At 52.4% G+C, this 15,350-nt stretch overlaps 2 protein-coding genes across 2 annotated transcripts in view; one reads left to right on the top strand and one right to left on the bottom strand.

The window, feature by feature from the left end:
- NINJ2 (ninjurin 2) overlaps positions 1-3,719 on the top strand; it is a 93,120-nt gene extending 89,401 nt beyond the window's left edge. The window contains 3 exon segments of the mRNA XM_024556056.3: positions 1,823-2,054; positions 2,570-2,753; positions 3,208-3,719. Of these exon segments, the coding sequence (XP_024411824.2) occupies positions 1,823-2,054; positions 2,570-2,736 (399 nt within the window). The 3' untranslated portion in view covers positions 2,737-2,753; positions 3,208-3,719.
- Positions 3,720-4,278: 559 nt separating this feature from the next.
- B4GALNT3 (beta-1,4-N-acetyl-galactosaminyltransferase 3) overlaps positions 4,279-15,350 on the bottom strand; it is a 104,375-nt gene continuing 93,303 nt past the window's right edge. The window contains exons 14-20 of the mRNA XM_024567410.4: positions 14,399-15,194; positions 10,628-10,947; positions 9,801-9,954; positions 9,501-9,573; positions 8,970-9,123; positions 8,235-8,361; positions 4,279-6,456 (exon numbers count right to left, since the gene is read on the bottom strand). Coding sequence (XP_024423178.2) covers positions 6,348-6,456; positions 8,235-8,361; positions 8,970-9,123; positions 9,501-9,573; positions 9,801-9,954; positions 10,628-10,947; positions 14,399-15,194 — 1,733 coding nt within the window. The 3' untranslated portion in view covers positions 4,279-6,347. The remainder of the gene's footprint in view (positions 6,457-8,234; positions 8,362-8,969; positions 9,124-9,500; positions 9,574-9,800; positions 9,955-10,627; positions 10,948-14,398; positions 15,195-15,350) is intronic.

Raw genomic sequence — 15,350 nt, 5'->3', positions numbered from 1 at the left:
CGTGAATTCTTCAGGGTAGAAACATCCTGCCACTCAGGGCAGCCCTGTGCCTGTCACTTCTTTGGATGCCCTGCGCCACCATGTGGACACTCTGGAGAATTGTTGCCTTCAGGAGACTGGGCGGTGGTGGGGGGCAGGGGAGTGGGAAGTGGGGGGGGGCCCTGCAGAGTCTCCCACCAACAAGTTATGGACCCTGAAAAAGCATCCTCAGTTGTGAAGCAATCCTGAGCTGGTACAAATTAAAATGAAAGCAGGCCCTAAATTAGAGAGGAAAGGATGAGGCTCTAAGATCAATTTAACAACAGAATCCTAAATGTTCTAATAAAACTTAAAAATAGCAGTATTTTTTTGTTGAGGCTTGGGGACATCTCTGAGTCCCCCAAGTACCTACCACCTCACACAGTATTTGGGTTTAAGGTTATGTCCACTGTTAACATACAAATTTTCAGAAAAGGGATTTTGTTCCTTGAAGTTTTCATAGTAATTTCACAATTTATCTGATTTTGAACTGACAGCTGGGTTTGGCAGAAAAAGTGCCAATCTTGTAGGACAAACTGGAGGGTGGAATAGGGAGAGGAGTGGGCACAGCCAGCTGGGGAAGCCCAGGTCCTAGGCAGAAGCACTTTGAATTGTGGTGAGTTCCAGGGCCCCTCCATGAACTGTCACTTAGTATGTCCTTGGAACCCAGGATAAACCATTGCCAAATGGGCAAGGGGCACATGCTGTAGCCTTGGGGTCTTTGTGAACTATTGGCCTTGGCACCCAGGCCAGCTGGCCCGGAACAAGCCCAGCATCGAGGAGCATCTAGAACCCTCTGAGACCCACCCATCCACCCACCCAACTGATAACCTGTTGTGGGCATCTGCTCAGGGAGCATCCTTACCACAGGCTGTCACATCTCCCAAGGTCCTCCCTCCCTCTCTCTTCCAGCACTCTGGTTCAGTTCCTTGTCACCCTGACCCTGAATCGATGCCATACCTTTCAACAGGTCTCTGCCTCTGGGCCTCCCCAGCCAATCATCCCAAGCACCGCTTCTGCATTAATCTCTGAAAACATACCCAAATTCTCTCGAGTGGCTGCACATTGCCTGCAGCACCCAGTCTGGACTTGGCTCACCCCAAGGTCCAACCCACATGCCCTGCATTGTGACTCCCTCCTCTGGAGTTAGTGACTCCTTGAGAATAAGAGCTCTGTTTTATATTTCAAAATCAAAGCAAAGCAAATGTAAATTATGCTGATAAATCCTAGCCAGAAAATAAAAACAAATTAAGAGCTTTTAACATACACACACATGCATCCAGACGCGCGTTCGCACCTGGGCCTGTGTTTGATGGCTGGTGAGTGTGAGCCTGGCTGCAGCCCAGGGCTGAGAGGCTGAGGAGGGGCTGCTTCCTCAGCTGGTGATCTGTTCCCATTCACTAAGCTGTGCATCGTTCTGGGAGAGGGGTGCCTTTCCTATTCCACTCAAGCCTCCTGCTGTTGTCTTCTGACAGGCTTTCCTCTCAGAAGAAAAGAATGGCCATAGGCCAGGCCTGGCCCCTGCGAAACAGCAGAAAATGAGTAACGTAAATTTTGCAAGTGGCTGAGACTCCTCCCAGCTTTCTTCAGCTGGATGTCTGAAGGTGCGAGGGAAGGGGGACCCTACCCACTGTGAAATACTACATGACATTATTCCACAGTTCTTTCAGGCCATAAAACTGCGGGTGGTGTTACCTGCCCTCAGCCCGTTGGAGGAGAGCTTTAAAACATCACTTTTCTTTCCAGTCCCTCAACTGCTTCCCTCTTGAGCTTCCCAGGTAAGCCTGTGCTTTCTCCCTAACAGCCTGGGAACCCCAACCCCAACAGGAGCCAGCCCATCAACCTGAACCATTATGCCACCAAGAAGAGCATGGCAGAGAGCATGCTGGATGTGGCTCTCTTCATGTCCAATGCCATGCGGCTGAAGACGGTGCTGGAGCAGGGGCCGCCCTCTCAATACTATGTTACCCTCATCACTCTCATTAGCATCTCTCTGGTCCTGCAGGTCGTCGTTGGAATCCTCCTGGTGGTCATCGGTGAGTCCAGGCCTGGAGTTGGCCTCAGTGCCCCCTAGTGGGAAGATGAGCCCCTGGTGTCTACCTGTACCACATTCTGCACATGCCATCTACTCAGTCATGCACTCACCTGGTGTTAGCCCTCTGCACCTACAAATGCCCAAGTACCACCTACACAGAGATGACAAGCACCCTGCTCTGCCTCTTGGTGGTCCCTATGGTCGCCACTCCACAATGTGGAGTCCCCACTAACTTGTAGCTGAGTTCCACATTGCCCTCTGTGTGAGTTCCATCCCCACTCTTAGAAGACCCACTGTAAGTTCCCAAACCCTGACTCTATGAAGCACCACATGGACGCCCTTGCATTGGTCAGTGAGGAAAGAGCCACCGAGTGCAGTGACACCACCTCCCTAGACTTCTGTCACATGGATCTTTGAGTTGCTGGACTTTTTCTGAACTCTAGTGGGTGTTGTAAGGGAAGCTCCGGGCTGTGGCCCCCACCCTGACTTTTATCTCTCACTCTCACTTCTCCATAGCTCGGCTGAATCTCAATGAGCTAGAAAAGCAGTGGCGACTAAACCAGCTCAACAATGCTGCCACCACCTTGGTCTTCATCACTGTTGTCCTCAACATCTTCATTACAGCCTTTGGGGCACAGAAGACAGGGTTCCTGGCTGCCAGGACTTCAAGGGATCGTCTCTGAACTCAGCTGGGACCCAGGTCAGGGATAATGGGAGGCCCTCGGGCCCAAAGGCTCTTTTTCTCGCCTCTGAGGGCTTGGGGTAAGAGAGAAATCCTTGCCAAGCAAAAGGATAAGGCAGGGAGGGAGTCTTGGAGAAGAGCTGGATGGGGACTCGGAAAGGCCCTCCGCGCTAGCTTCTCCTTCATGTTAGCCTACGGTATTTCCATAGCCTGAGAGGGGTGGGAAGCAGCGCAGTTAGTGGTTGGCTCTGCCCCTCCAGCAAGAGGCAAGATGGAGAGTTGGGATTTCTTGTGGCCCATGAACCAACAGCAGCAAAAACACCTGGGAGCTTGCTGGAAATGCAGACTCACAGGCCCACTCCAGATCTACTGAGTCAGCATGTGCACCCTGAAGTCTGCCAGGGGAATAATCAAGGGCTCGATAGAGTCTGAGAACACTGCCCTCACTTCCTCTTCTCTGCGTCCCCCACAGGTACTGGGCCTGGAGCCGCTTCTGTCACTTCCTCCCTGATCTGCCAGGCTGATGGGCACTTTCCACAGCTCCCAGGAGTGCCTGAAAAGGCAGTGTAGATGCCTGCTTCCTACCCACAGCACCTGAATGAAGAGGGGCTATTATACTAGTCTAAGTGAATTGCATCTCGGTCTAGAGCCTTGAGCTCAGACTTGGGCAGTGCCAACCCTCCCTCCCGTAGTGCCTGCCCCTCAGGCAGTCTGCCTAAGGCCCAGCGCCCCTAGCTTCAGGACTCCGGTTCTGGTTCTGACTACTCCATTCCTTCCCTTTGCCCCATCCATTCCCAGGCCTATTTTCCCAGGTAAGATGGGATGATTTCTATCTATAAAAGTTTCTGCAAATCCCTGAAGTCAATTTTTATGTCTTTAGTTGCATCTGAGCTGCTGTCTCCATCTGTGTCCTGGAAAGGGTTTGAAGGAGGAAACTCCAAACCTAGATGGAGAGGAAGCTTTTAAGCACCGCTCTCCTCTGAGTTGCACTCCAAGTCAGTTTTCCATGCGCTGCATGCCTCAGGCTAATTACTGTCTGCTACGTCAATGGCAGATGAGTCAATTCTAGAATGATGCCCACTGCACGCTCCTTTTCGAGACTCACTGCAAAGCATCAACAGGACATCCTTGGCTCAAGCAGAAAGGAGTTTTAGGTTGTCTGCTTTTTTAGAATAAGCCACACCTCAGCTCCTCTCCACTGTTCACCAAAACCATTTTGGCCCCATTGCTAGCCATGCTCACCCAGGGTGTCCACCAGCCTTGCTCCGCTGAAACCACCAGTCTCCACTGATCTGCTGAACAGAAAATGCCCGGTCTAAGTCTCAGACTGTGAGATCCTCATGCAGGAACAGCACGGAGGGGGCTGTCCGCCACACAGCTGGCACCAACTAATGGGAAAGGGTGGAGGGTGGTGTGGAAGGGTCCTCAGCACGTCCTTCGGAGAGAGGCCTGTTGGCCAAAGGACAGAGATGTGAATACTGACTGGGGACCCAAGCCCAACCCTCTCCCACCAGGACTGGCGATAGGAAAACAACAAGAGCCATTCTGTTTCCTATGAAGATGCTGTATTTAATGCTTTCCCTCCCAGCGTCCCAGTCCCTCCCCCACCCTAGACATTTCCCTACAGGGTAGGAGCCCTTGCCAGGTCCTCCCCCTTAAGGCAGATGGTGTGGAGGTAACGAACATCAAACACAAGGCACTGGTCAGGGGCAGGGTGCTGGTGGGCAGGGCAGGGGAGGCTGGTCTGGCTCCTCTTGTCTGGAGAAGTGAAGCAGGAGGGCTGTTTGGGCAGGCTCAGGCCTCCCTATGAATACTCAATGATGAAGAGTGGCCCCAGAAAGAAACCTAGCACCCCAGCTGGCCAACTGCAGCTCTAGCCTACTTCCCACAGAACTTTCCCAAAGGCAGTAAGTAAGCTGGAGAAGGGACCCTAAAGAGCCACAGCCCCGGGGGCAGGTATGGCCATCCATAAGCCACTGAGTCACTGAAAAGTCCTTGTTCTTCCTGATTTCTTATAACAGAGGCAAGGATTCTCTTCGAGCTTGAGGATTCTCAGCAGGCTCATTCTCCCCCATGCCAAGTTCATGCTCTGGGTGACTACAGAGCCCGTCAGGTGGGCCCTCCAAATGCTGTGCCTCAGACTGTCACAGCATGGAGCTTGGGCCTGCTGACTGGCCTGCCTTCCTCACAGCAGGGAGCCCTGTGTTCTCCTTCCTAAACAGCCACTGGAGTCCAGGATCCAGTGTCCAATGCACCATTGGTGAATTCAGCAGCAGCGGCAGAGGCAGCAGCAGCAGTAGAAAAATCGCCAGGTGCAAAGGCACCTGGGGATCATTAGTGCAAAATAAGTGCGTGATCATCAGGTGACAGAAAGGGTGGCCTAGACTACAAAGGCCAAGGGCTATTTTCCCTGAACTAGCTTCACTTTTCAGTTCCTCCTGGCCCTTGCTCCCTTCCACTTGGGGAAGAGATCTCAGAATGATGTCTTCACCTCCCCAGACCTGTCACCCTGCCGCTTCCTACCCTGGTCCCTGTTTTATGGTTCGGTTTTACCTACCCCTTCCTCTTCTTCCACTCAAGGCCATAGCTGGGGTGCTCCCTGCAGGAGGGCAAGTCCAGGGGAGCTGTGCTCAGTAGACTCAAGACTTCCACTTCCCTTTTCATCCCTTCCTGCTGGACCCTGGCCCCTCCTCTCGTCTAACCATGGTTTACTTTCTTACACCCACATCCTCTTCCTCTTGGCCCCTCTACCTTGCCTGTCCCGCTTGGCCTATAGGCCAAACACCAGGATGAGCCCACTGCTCACCACTTCCTCATCTCCCAACCCCCTGTGGCACCAGGAAGATGATGCCAGTTCTGTGCTTCTGATGGGTCTGAAGTCAGTGCTGCAGAGACGGTAAGGTTAATGCCCTGGTAGGGGGCCAGCTGTTTGGCGGCTACCCGGTAGAGATGCGTGTGTCTCTGCAAGGCATGAGCCTGGGGTGGAGTGGAGAAGTGCTCTTCGTGGGGCCAGCTCCTCTGGCTATAAATCAGCTGCCGGGTCTAGGACTGAGGACACAGCTCTGCACAGGAGTGCGTCTGAGGTATGCAAGTGGGGACGCTCCAGAAAGGCACCACTCTACCCGCCTCTCGCAGTGCATGCTGGGCCTGGACAGTTACAGTTTTTCTTTTCTGATTTAAAAATAAAAACCAATAAAATATGTCCAACTGAAGAGCTTCCTATTCCTGGTCACTGCTCCGGTGAGGAGCACCAGGGAGAGGCTGGCACACACCTCGAGGATCCAGGCCAGTGTCACTCAGGCAGGCCCCTCCTGGACCGAACCGCACAGCCTGCCCAAGAGCTGTTCCACCTGTGACTGAGCAAGCTTCCTCCTGGCCCCGCTTCTCCAAGTCCTTCCTCTGGAGGCCCAGAGGATGGAGGGGGGGCCTTAGCAGCTGTTCCGTATGAGGCGACAGCTCCTGTGGAGTGGGGGTGTTAGTACTGAGGCCTCTCTGGGCCCAGCCGTGGCTTCTGCTCCCTCCTTGCTCCCCCCAGCAGTAAGCAGGCTGCTGGGGGAGCAGCTGCAAGTCAAGGGGCAGGAAGTTGTTGGTCCAGCGGGCCACCCCTCAAGATTACAGCATCTTCATCTGGCGGCGGTTCCACATGCCTCGCTTGGAATGGAAGTGATGGAAGAAATGCCTGAGGGAGAGACGTTCCACTTCCAGGCCTGCTTGGAGGATCCTGAGTGGGGGAGGGGCAGGATGAGCGGCAGAAGCACAGGAGGCAACTGGGCTCTACATCTCTAGCAGCCTGTCCCTGTCTGTCTGTTTGCCCCCCACAGGGCAGGGGAGCAAGGTGCAGTGCAGAGTGTGGGCTTCGGAGCCAGACAGCCTGGGCCCAAACCCCAGCTCCATACTGTGTAAGTTATGGATGTCACTGCTCAGAGCCTCAGTCTGCTAATCTCTAGAAAGAGGACAATAATGGTACACACACACTGGGGGTGGGGTAACGACTGTGGTCGTAGGCGCTCAGCACAGTTCCTGGCACTCAGCCAGCAGGGGCACGTTATAGTGTGTGATGGAGGCAGAGGGCTGAAGCAGACCTTGTCCCTAGCCCTTCCCTGTCCCTTTCCACATGCATAGCCCACTTAGATTAACAAAATAAAATACGAGAGAGGCCTGTACTTTGGGTAGGGTGGAAGTTACTGGAATTTGCAGCAGTTTCCTTTTCCCTGGGCCTCAGTAGAGGCAGGAAGGTTGAGAGCTGAACCAGAGGCTGCAGCTTCCCAGCCTGGCAGGAAGACCACGGGTGGAGGTGACACTGGGCCCTGCTTCTGTCCACTTTGGGAATCTACTTGGATCTGGCTAATCTCATAAAAGCTCCCTCGACCTCCCTCCTTTGCACCTTAAATTCTCTTAGTATCGTCATTTTCCTTTCCTTTCTTCCCTCTAGGGAGAAAACATGAACACATTCAGTTTTTAAGCCTCTGACACTAGCTGTGAGATTTGGGGCAAGTTATTAACTTCTCAAGACTCACTTTTCTCATCTGGAGGTTTGGGGAGGAACAAATGAGGGAGTGGGTGTGAACCACCCACCGGCACAGAGGTCCAGTGACAGGCGGCTGTGTTTGTCCCGTCTCTCAGGAAGAAGTGTCCCTCTCCCTTGTCAAGGTCCCCACTGCCCTGCTGCTCCTGACCTTGCCCTATCCACCTCCCCTGGACACAGTTCCAGAAATTCTATCCTTTCTTTCTTGGATTCCCCCCAGCCCTCTCTCCTTTGCTCCCATCCCTCAGGCTCACCTCTCAAAGTACCATCCTCTTTCCCTTCCTTCCTCTTGGCAGCGAATTTCTTGAAAGCAGAATCTCATACTAATATAGCCTCCACATCCTCACCACCCACGAGTTCCACACCCCCTACAACCTGGGGTCCCGGCCCAGCCAGCTCCCTGCCCTATCCTGCTCCTCTTCCCTGAAACTCCCTTCTCCCCAGGCTGCCAGGGACCCAGAACCTCTGGGTAGCTTCTTGCTCTTTAATGGTCCACACAACCTCTTTTGCTGGCTCCAAAGTCTTTCCTGACCCCTTGGCCTGTCTCTCTTACTCATGCCACAACTTCAGCCCCCTCCCCCAGGCAGCTGTGGAGGGCAGGAGAGCGCCGACCTGCAGGGTGAAGCCATGGGCTCCCACTGCAACTTGCTTGCTGCTCAGAACAGTATCACTTACATCTGTACAGATCCATTTTACTTTCCCCCGACAGTTTACCAAGCACTTCCCACACTGGCCCGGTGACAGAGACAGAGGCAGTATCCTCTCCTTCTAACAAGGAGAGAAACTGAGTCTCAGTGAGGGAAGTAATTGGAGCCCAGTAAGTGGCAGAGCTTCTTCTGAGTCCAGTGCCTTCACCTGCTTTAGGGGAATCTGCAGCCTGGGTCTGGGATGCTCTCACCCTGTGCCCCCTCCCCTGGACTGCCCGATGGACAGAATTCCAGCACACCCCTCAGACGCCTCCCTTTCCCAGTCACCTGTCCAGCAGCTCCCAGTCTTCCCCACCCCAGCGGTCTCGAAACTCCTTGGTGTTCATGCCCCCGATCCTGGCCAGATCTGACTTGTAGATGCCAAGCAGCCCAAATCCATTCACCTCCCAGTAGCCTGTGGACAAGATGCTCCAGGTGAGGTGAGCCGGGCCAGGAGAAAGGAATAAAGACGTCCTCCAGGTGGCAACCCTAGAGCCTTTCCTGAAAGACGGATGATGGGGCGCCTATAGCTGAAAACTGTCTCATATGGGCAAGTCCCTTGCTGTTTTGGGGGTAGCCCCTTGAGCTATGGTCCAGGGTCCAGTGAAAGCAGTAGTCTTACCAAGCTGTGACCAAGGGCTACAGATAGCCCTGCAGTAGGATTTCATGAGTAGCTACTAGAGCACGGCCGAGTGCCACGCCCCTTGGCCATTCCCCTCTCAGGGACAGGGGGCCCGCCTTTCCATCTTTGTATGCTCACAGGGCAGAGTCTGGCACACAGTAAATGCGTAATAATTGTGCGATGAAAGAATGAAGGGGGAGATGGGGCGGACAACGTTCACTGCCGCGGCTGCGGCTGCGGCTGCGCTGTGGGCACCGCCCCTGCGCCGCTTCTCTGGACTATCCAGGTGAGCAGAGGAGCAGAGGGTGACCCTGCTGTGGCAGAACTACTTCCAGCTCCGGGGATAAGAACCAAGGCCGGAGAGGGCTTTCCTTCCCTCCCCAGCTCAGGGCGTGGCTCACCCTCAGGCCACTGGGGGGTGGCCCCGCAATGCAGCCGCATAACCATGGGGGCGAAGGCCATCTTGCCCTCCACACAGTGCTTCCGAATGGTATCGACGACTCCAGCTGGGAAGTGAATGTGGAGGTCACAGAGGAAGACGATGCTGTGCGGGTCCTGGGGACACACGAGGGAGGGTCAGCAACCCTCTGATCGGGGCTACGAGGCCAAGCCACTCTCCCTGGCTCTTTCCATTTGCAGGACTGACAAACGTCCACCAAACTACTGGGCAGATGTCCGTGGCACGGGGCATCAGAGCACAGTTCTTGCAATGAGAAGGTGAGCCTGACCCCTCCCCCACTCTGTGTGGACTCCAAGGACTGGGACAAATGTTCCCCTGTCCTTTGTTTCGTCCCGCCCTGGCAGCACAACAGAGAGGACCCCCGTCTCCTCATTCCTTCCTCCCCGAGGAGCTGGCCACCCCCCACACACCAAATGTCTCTCTACCTCTTACCCAATCCTTGGTCACATCCAAGCGCCCCCAGTCCATTTACCTTCACTAGGTCTATGCCAGCCTGAAGTCCAGCCGAGCGCTCGAAGTTTCCACTTAGCTTCATGTACTGGTAGCTACAGGGGAGGAGAGAAGGGCTGGGCATTAGGACCAGGCTGCCGTGCCCCCTGAAGGAAGTTAGTAGGCACGGAGTGGTGATGATGTGTTCCTGGCCTGGGATTGTGGGCAGAGACTGGGAGTCAGCAAAGCAGGACGAGACTCCTGGCTCTGCTCCAGACCCAGCAGTCCTGAGACTTCAGGAAGGACAGGGTCAGGTTGCGCTCCAGTCAGGAAAATTCCTCACCTCCGCAGCTTGGACCTTTTCAGAGCCATCTCGACATCCATGTCCTCACTGCTATAGTCAGTGATGATGATGTTGAAGTGTGGGTCACCGGTGACTTGGAACAGCTTTTCCATGTCTCTGATGAACTGCTGCACCCAGCGTGCCTGGTTCTTCACTGCCCAAGTAGGGCAAGCAGAGAGAAAGGAGCAGAGGTAACACAAAGAAGGGCATGTTCACTCCCAGGTCCTGCACAAGTTGGAGCCCCACCAGACCTCTGCTCAGGGGCAGTGCAGTTGTGGGAAATGGGTGACGATGCAGCACAAAGACAGAAGGCACAGGTGAGCTCGCCCCTGACGGGGCCTCTACGCCCCGAGAAGGCCTTCGACTGGGACCAGCCATCGGTTCTCTCGTAGTGACCCCCATGCTCTAACACAGAAGCCCTGTAATCCATCCATCTTACCATCACCCTTTATTTCCTGTCCTACCCACTGTCACACTCCTGTCTGGTACATGGTCCCATCTCTCATTATAAAAAGCAGCTACCCCGTTCTATTCAGATCCCTCTGCCATATTTCCCCAGACTGGTTGGAAACCCAGCACAACCCCAGCAGCTTGTCACCCAACCCTGAAATTTGGCACCACAGCAAGAGTCATGGCCTCAGGTCAGTGTGTTCCCAGCTCCATGTAACTAACCATGTAAACTTAGACTAGTGACTTTTCTCTCGTGAGCCTCTATTCCTCAACTGTAAAGTGGCTATTTTCACAAGTTCCTGTGAGATCTGAGTCAATGAGCAGAGACCTGGGTGCCCACGATTATTCATAGGATCCCTGCTTGGCTGGAGGCTCACCAGGCACGATGAAGTGGACCATGGCTTGGTGATTCCAGGAGAAGCCCTGGGGCCAGCACAGCTTGGGCTCTGGGGCCTGGACACTCAAGACACGTCTCCGGCGGTTGTGTGGGCCCCAAACCAGGCCCTGCAGGTTCCGGGCCTCGGCCTCTTCCCCGCCGGCCGGATCGATGCCCTGCCAGCCTCGCGCAGACACATACTCAGAGAGCCGCACCAGGCGCTGGCCTTGCTCCAGCAGCTCAAGCTCCAGGAGGTAGCGACCCCCACGTAGCTGGTCCTGACGCTTCTCCACGTTCACAATGCGCCGTAGCTGGTATCTCCTATGGCAAAAAGGGTGGGGGGCTTAAGTAATTCCTTCCCCCAATGTGGGTGGCACAGTGTGGTAGAAGGCTGCAAGGCCAATTGTCAAGACACCCTGGTTTGGCTTCCGGCCAAGATGGAGGCGTAGGTAGACACACTGCACCTCCTCACACAACCAAAAGAAGGACAACAACAATTTAAAAACAAAAAACAACCAGAACTGACAGAAAATCGAACTGTATGGAAGTCTGACAACCAAGAAGATAAAGAAGAAACATTCATCCAGACCAGTTGGAGGGGCAGAGATGGGCAGCCGGGGCAGAGAGGACTCGCGGCAAGGTGGCGGCTGGTGGACCCAGCTTGGTGGCAGATTGTGGAATGGGACAGGCCAGGCTGCAGCTAGCAGACTCTGAGGCCCCACATTCACGCATAGATAAACTGGGAGGAATGGCAGGGGAGCAAAGCAGACTGCGCAACCCAGAGCTCCAGTGTGGGGAAATAAAGCCTCAAATCTGTGATTGAAAACACCCATGGGGGTTGAGGCAGCAGCAGGAGAAACTCCCAGCCTTACAGGAGAGTTTGTTGGAGAGACCCACAGGGGCCTAGAGTGTGCATAAGCCCACCCACTCGGGAATCAGCACCAGAGGGGCCCAGTTTGATTGTGGGTAGTGGAGTGACTGAAATCCAGCAGAGAGTGGAGCAAGTGGCATTGCTCCCTATCAGACCCCTCTCCCATGAACAGTGTCACAGAGCAGCAACCAATGTTACCCCGCCCCGGTGGACACCTAAGGCTCTGCCCCTTTATGTAACAGGCGCAACAAGACAAAAAAAAAATGGCCCAAATGAAAGAACAGATCAAAGTTCCAGAAAAAATACAACTAAGCAACAAAGATAGCGAACCTATCAGATGCAAAGTTCAAAACACTGGTAATCACGATGCTTCCAGAATTGGTTGAATATGGGCGCAAATTAGATGAAAAAATGAAGGCTATGCTAAGTGAAATAAGGGAAAATGTACAGGGGACCAACAGTGATGGGAAGGAAACTGGGACTCAAATCAACGGTGTGGAACAAAAGGAAGAAGGAAACATCCAACCAGAAAAGAATGAAGAAATAAGAATTCAAAAAAATGAGGAGAGGCTTAGGAACCTGCAGGACATCTTGAAATGTTCCAACATCGAAATTATAGGGGTGCCAGAAGGAGAAGAGGAAGAGCAAGAAATGGAAAACTTATTTGAACAAATAATGAAGGAGAACTTCCCTAATCTGGCAAAGGAAATAGACTTCCAGGAAGTCCAGGAAGTTCAGAGTCCCAAAGAAGCTGGACTTAAGTAGGAACACACCAAGGCACATCATCATTACATTAGCCAAGATTAAAGAGAAGGAGAGAATCTTAGAAGCAGCAAAAGAAAAGGACACAGTTACCTACAAAGGAGTTCCCATAAGTCTGTCAGCTGATTTCTCAAAAGAGACCTTACAGGCAAGAAGGGGCTGGAAAGAAGTATTCAAAATCATGAAAGGCAAGGACCTACATCCAAGATTGCTCTATCCAGCAAAGCTATAGTTTAGAATGGAAGGGCAGATAAAGTGCTTCTCAGATAAGGTCAAGTTAAAGGAGTTTATCATCACCAAGCCCTTATTCTATGAAATGTTAAAGGGATCTATCTAAGAAAAAGAAGATAAAAAATAGGAACAGTAAAAATGACAGCAAACTCACAGTTATTAACAACCATACCTAAAACAAAAACAAAAACAAACTAAGCAAACAACTAGAACAGGAACAGAACCACAGAAATGGAGATCACATGGAGGGTTATCAACAGGGTAGTGGGAGGGGGAGAGAGGGGGGGAAGGTACAGAGAATAAATAGCATAAATGGTAGGTGGAAAATAGACAGGGGGAGGGTAAGAATAGTGTAGGAAATGTAGAAGCCAAAGAACTTATAAGTATGACCCATGGACATGAACTACAGGGGGGGAATGTGGGAGGGAGGGGGTGGGCAGGATGAAGTGGAGTGAAGGGGGGAAAATGGAACAACTATAATAGCATAATCAATAAATATATTTAAAAAAAAAAGAGACCCTGGTTTCTGTTCTAGCTTTGCCATTGGCTAAGATGCTTACCATCTCTAGTGTTCCCTGCCTCCATCTTTAAAAATGCACCTACTGAGCTGGGATGATCTCTAGTCTTTTATAGCTAAGATCATATGTAAGGTGAGTTTCCTTCAGGAGTTGACCCTCATTAATAAAGTGGTCTGTTCAATCAACAGTGCATAATACACAATTAGATAAATGTTGATTGGTTGGCTCAGCCTCACTAATCACTGGGGAAATGCAAATCAAAACCACAATGTGATACCATTTCACATCCATTAGGACGGTTATTTTTTTAAAAAGGGAGAATACCAAATGTTAGCAAGGATATAGCAAAATTGGAACCTTCGTACACTGCTGATAGGAAAATGGTGCAGCTGATTTGGAAAAGAGATTGGCAGGTCCCCAAAATGTCAAACATAGAGTTACCCTATGACCCAGGAATTCTGCTCCTAGGCGCATACCCTAGAGAACTGAAAACATGCTCACACAAAACCTTAGTACTTGAATGTTCGTAATAGCATTGTATTCATAACAGCCAAAAAGGGGAAATAACCCAAGCATCAATTAACTGATGAATGGATACACAATATCCACACAACGGGACATTATACAGCAATATGAAGGACTGAAATATGCAATACATTCTACAACGCAGATGAGCCTTATAAATGTTTTGCTAAGTGTAAGGAGACGGACACAAAGGGCCACATATTATATAATTCCATTTATATGAAATGTCTACAACAGGTAAATCTATAGTGATAGAAAGTAGAGGCGTCGTTGCCAGGGACTGGGAGAAAGGAAGAATGGGAACTAACCACTATTAGCTACAGGGAGCCTTTTAAAAGTGATTAAAAAAATGTCCTGAAATCAGATAGTGGTGATAGTTACACAATATTGTGAATATCCTTAAAAACCACTGAATTGTATACTCTAAAATGTTAAATTAAAGGGTATGTGAATTTTGGCTCAATTGAAAAAAAATGCTGATTGGTTAAATGAATGGAAGGATAAAGAACTCAGCCACTTCTCCTGCCCTCATCCTTTTAGCTCACATCTGGGCGTACTAGTTTCTCTTAGCCTGCAGCTTTGCCTGATCCGTTTTTTATACTAGCTCCCTCCCTGAGAGAGGGGACCGCCTTTGTTGGCCTCCCCAGGGCTCTAGGGTGGGAGCGCAGGCATTTCAGAGCCTTGCCTGACGGTGGGACAAATGCTTGACTGGTCCAGGTCACCTCCAGGGGCAGGGGCTCCAGGCACTTGTCCTTCTCGTGAGTCTACAGTAGGGGCACCTATAGCAGGCCCCCGGCCCCTGCTCCCCGGGCCAGCAGGCTGCCACATGCATCAGCCCTGGCCCCAGCAGAGCCCTTTACCTTACCCCCGGCTCCTCTGGTTGAGCTTCTTTAAGAAGACCCGTGCGATCTCGAGAGCCTCCTGCTCTGGCAGCAGCAGGTTGCCAGACGTGTTACAGTTCAGATCAATCCAGTCGCTCCGCAGGGCTTGGAAGTCAAGGTTCCGTGCACTGAAGGTCTGGTCCCAGTTCACCACTGGGTCAAACATGGGCACGTATTCAAACACCTCACTCACGTCCTCTTCCTCTTCCTCTTCCTCACCCTCTTCCTCTCCCCCCACTTGTCCTTCCTGGCCTGCAGCTGCCACCACCTCCTCCTCTCCAGGCCAGCCCCTCCTCGGGGCCAGAGGCTCCATCCTGTCACCCCTCCTCTGCTTTGCAATGTAGGATTCGACTTGATTAAGCCACTGGGACTGCCCTAGAGTCTTCCTGGGGCTGTCACCTGTGGGCCCGGGCCTTTTGACTTGAGGCCAGTTCCCCACCAGGTGCCCAGGGGGCCACTTGGCAGAGGGAGGTGGATCCTGGCTGGGCTTAGGGCTGGGTTTTCTCTCCCTCTTCTCTGGTTGCTGCCCTGGGACATTGCTGGTCCTCAATGGGAGGGGAGCTGTAGAGTTCTGTTTGGTAAAGGGGGCCGGCAGCCCCTCCTGGGGCCGCGCCAGCAGTTTCCGCAGGCTTCGGAGGCGGTAGTCAGTGACATCCTGCCCCGGGGTAGAGGTAGGCACTTGGTTTCCCTGTGGCCTCCTGGCATTCTGGTCATTGGAGGCAGGAGTCTCCTCTGCTGCCTCTCCATACTGGGACTCTTCTAGAAGGCCTTCCTCAAAACCTGTTAATAACAGCCATTCAGAGTTTTCAGCCTTTCCCCAAGGAGATACACAAGACAGCTGATGATTATGCCTGACACTCTAGGGGTTTCTGATGGGGTGGCATCTGGGCTCTGCCACTCACTGCGTGACCTGGGGCAAGTGACTCAACCTCAGTA

Source organism: Desmodus rotundus, chromosome 3 (assembly GCF_022682495.2).
Source record: "Desmodus rotundus isolate HL8 chromosome 3, HLdesRot8A.1, whole genome shotgun sequence".
Taxonomy (NCBI): Eukaryota; Metazoa; Chordata; class Mammalia; order Chiroptera; family Phyllostomidae; genus Desmodus; species Desmodus rotundus.
Note: the sequence above shows the minus strand (reverse complement) of the source record. Positions and strands in the feature narration are given on the sequence as shown.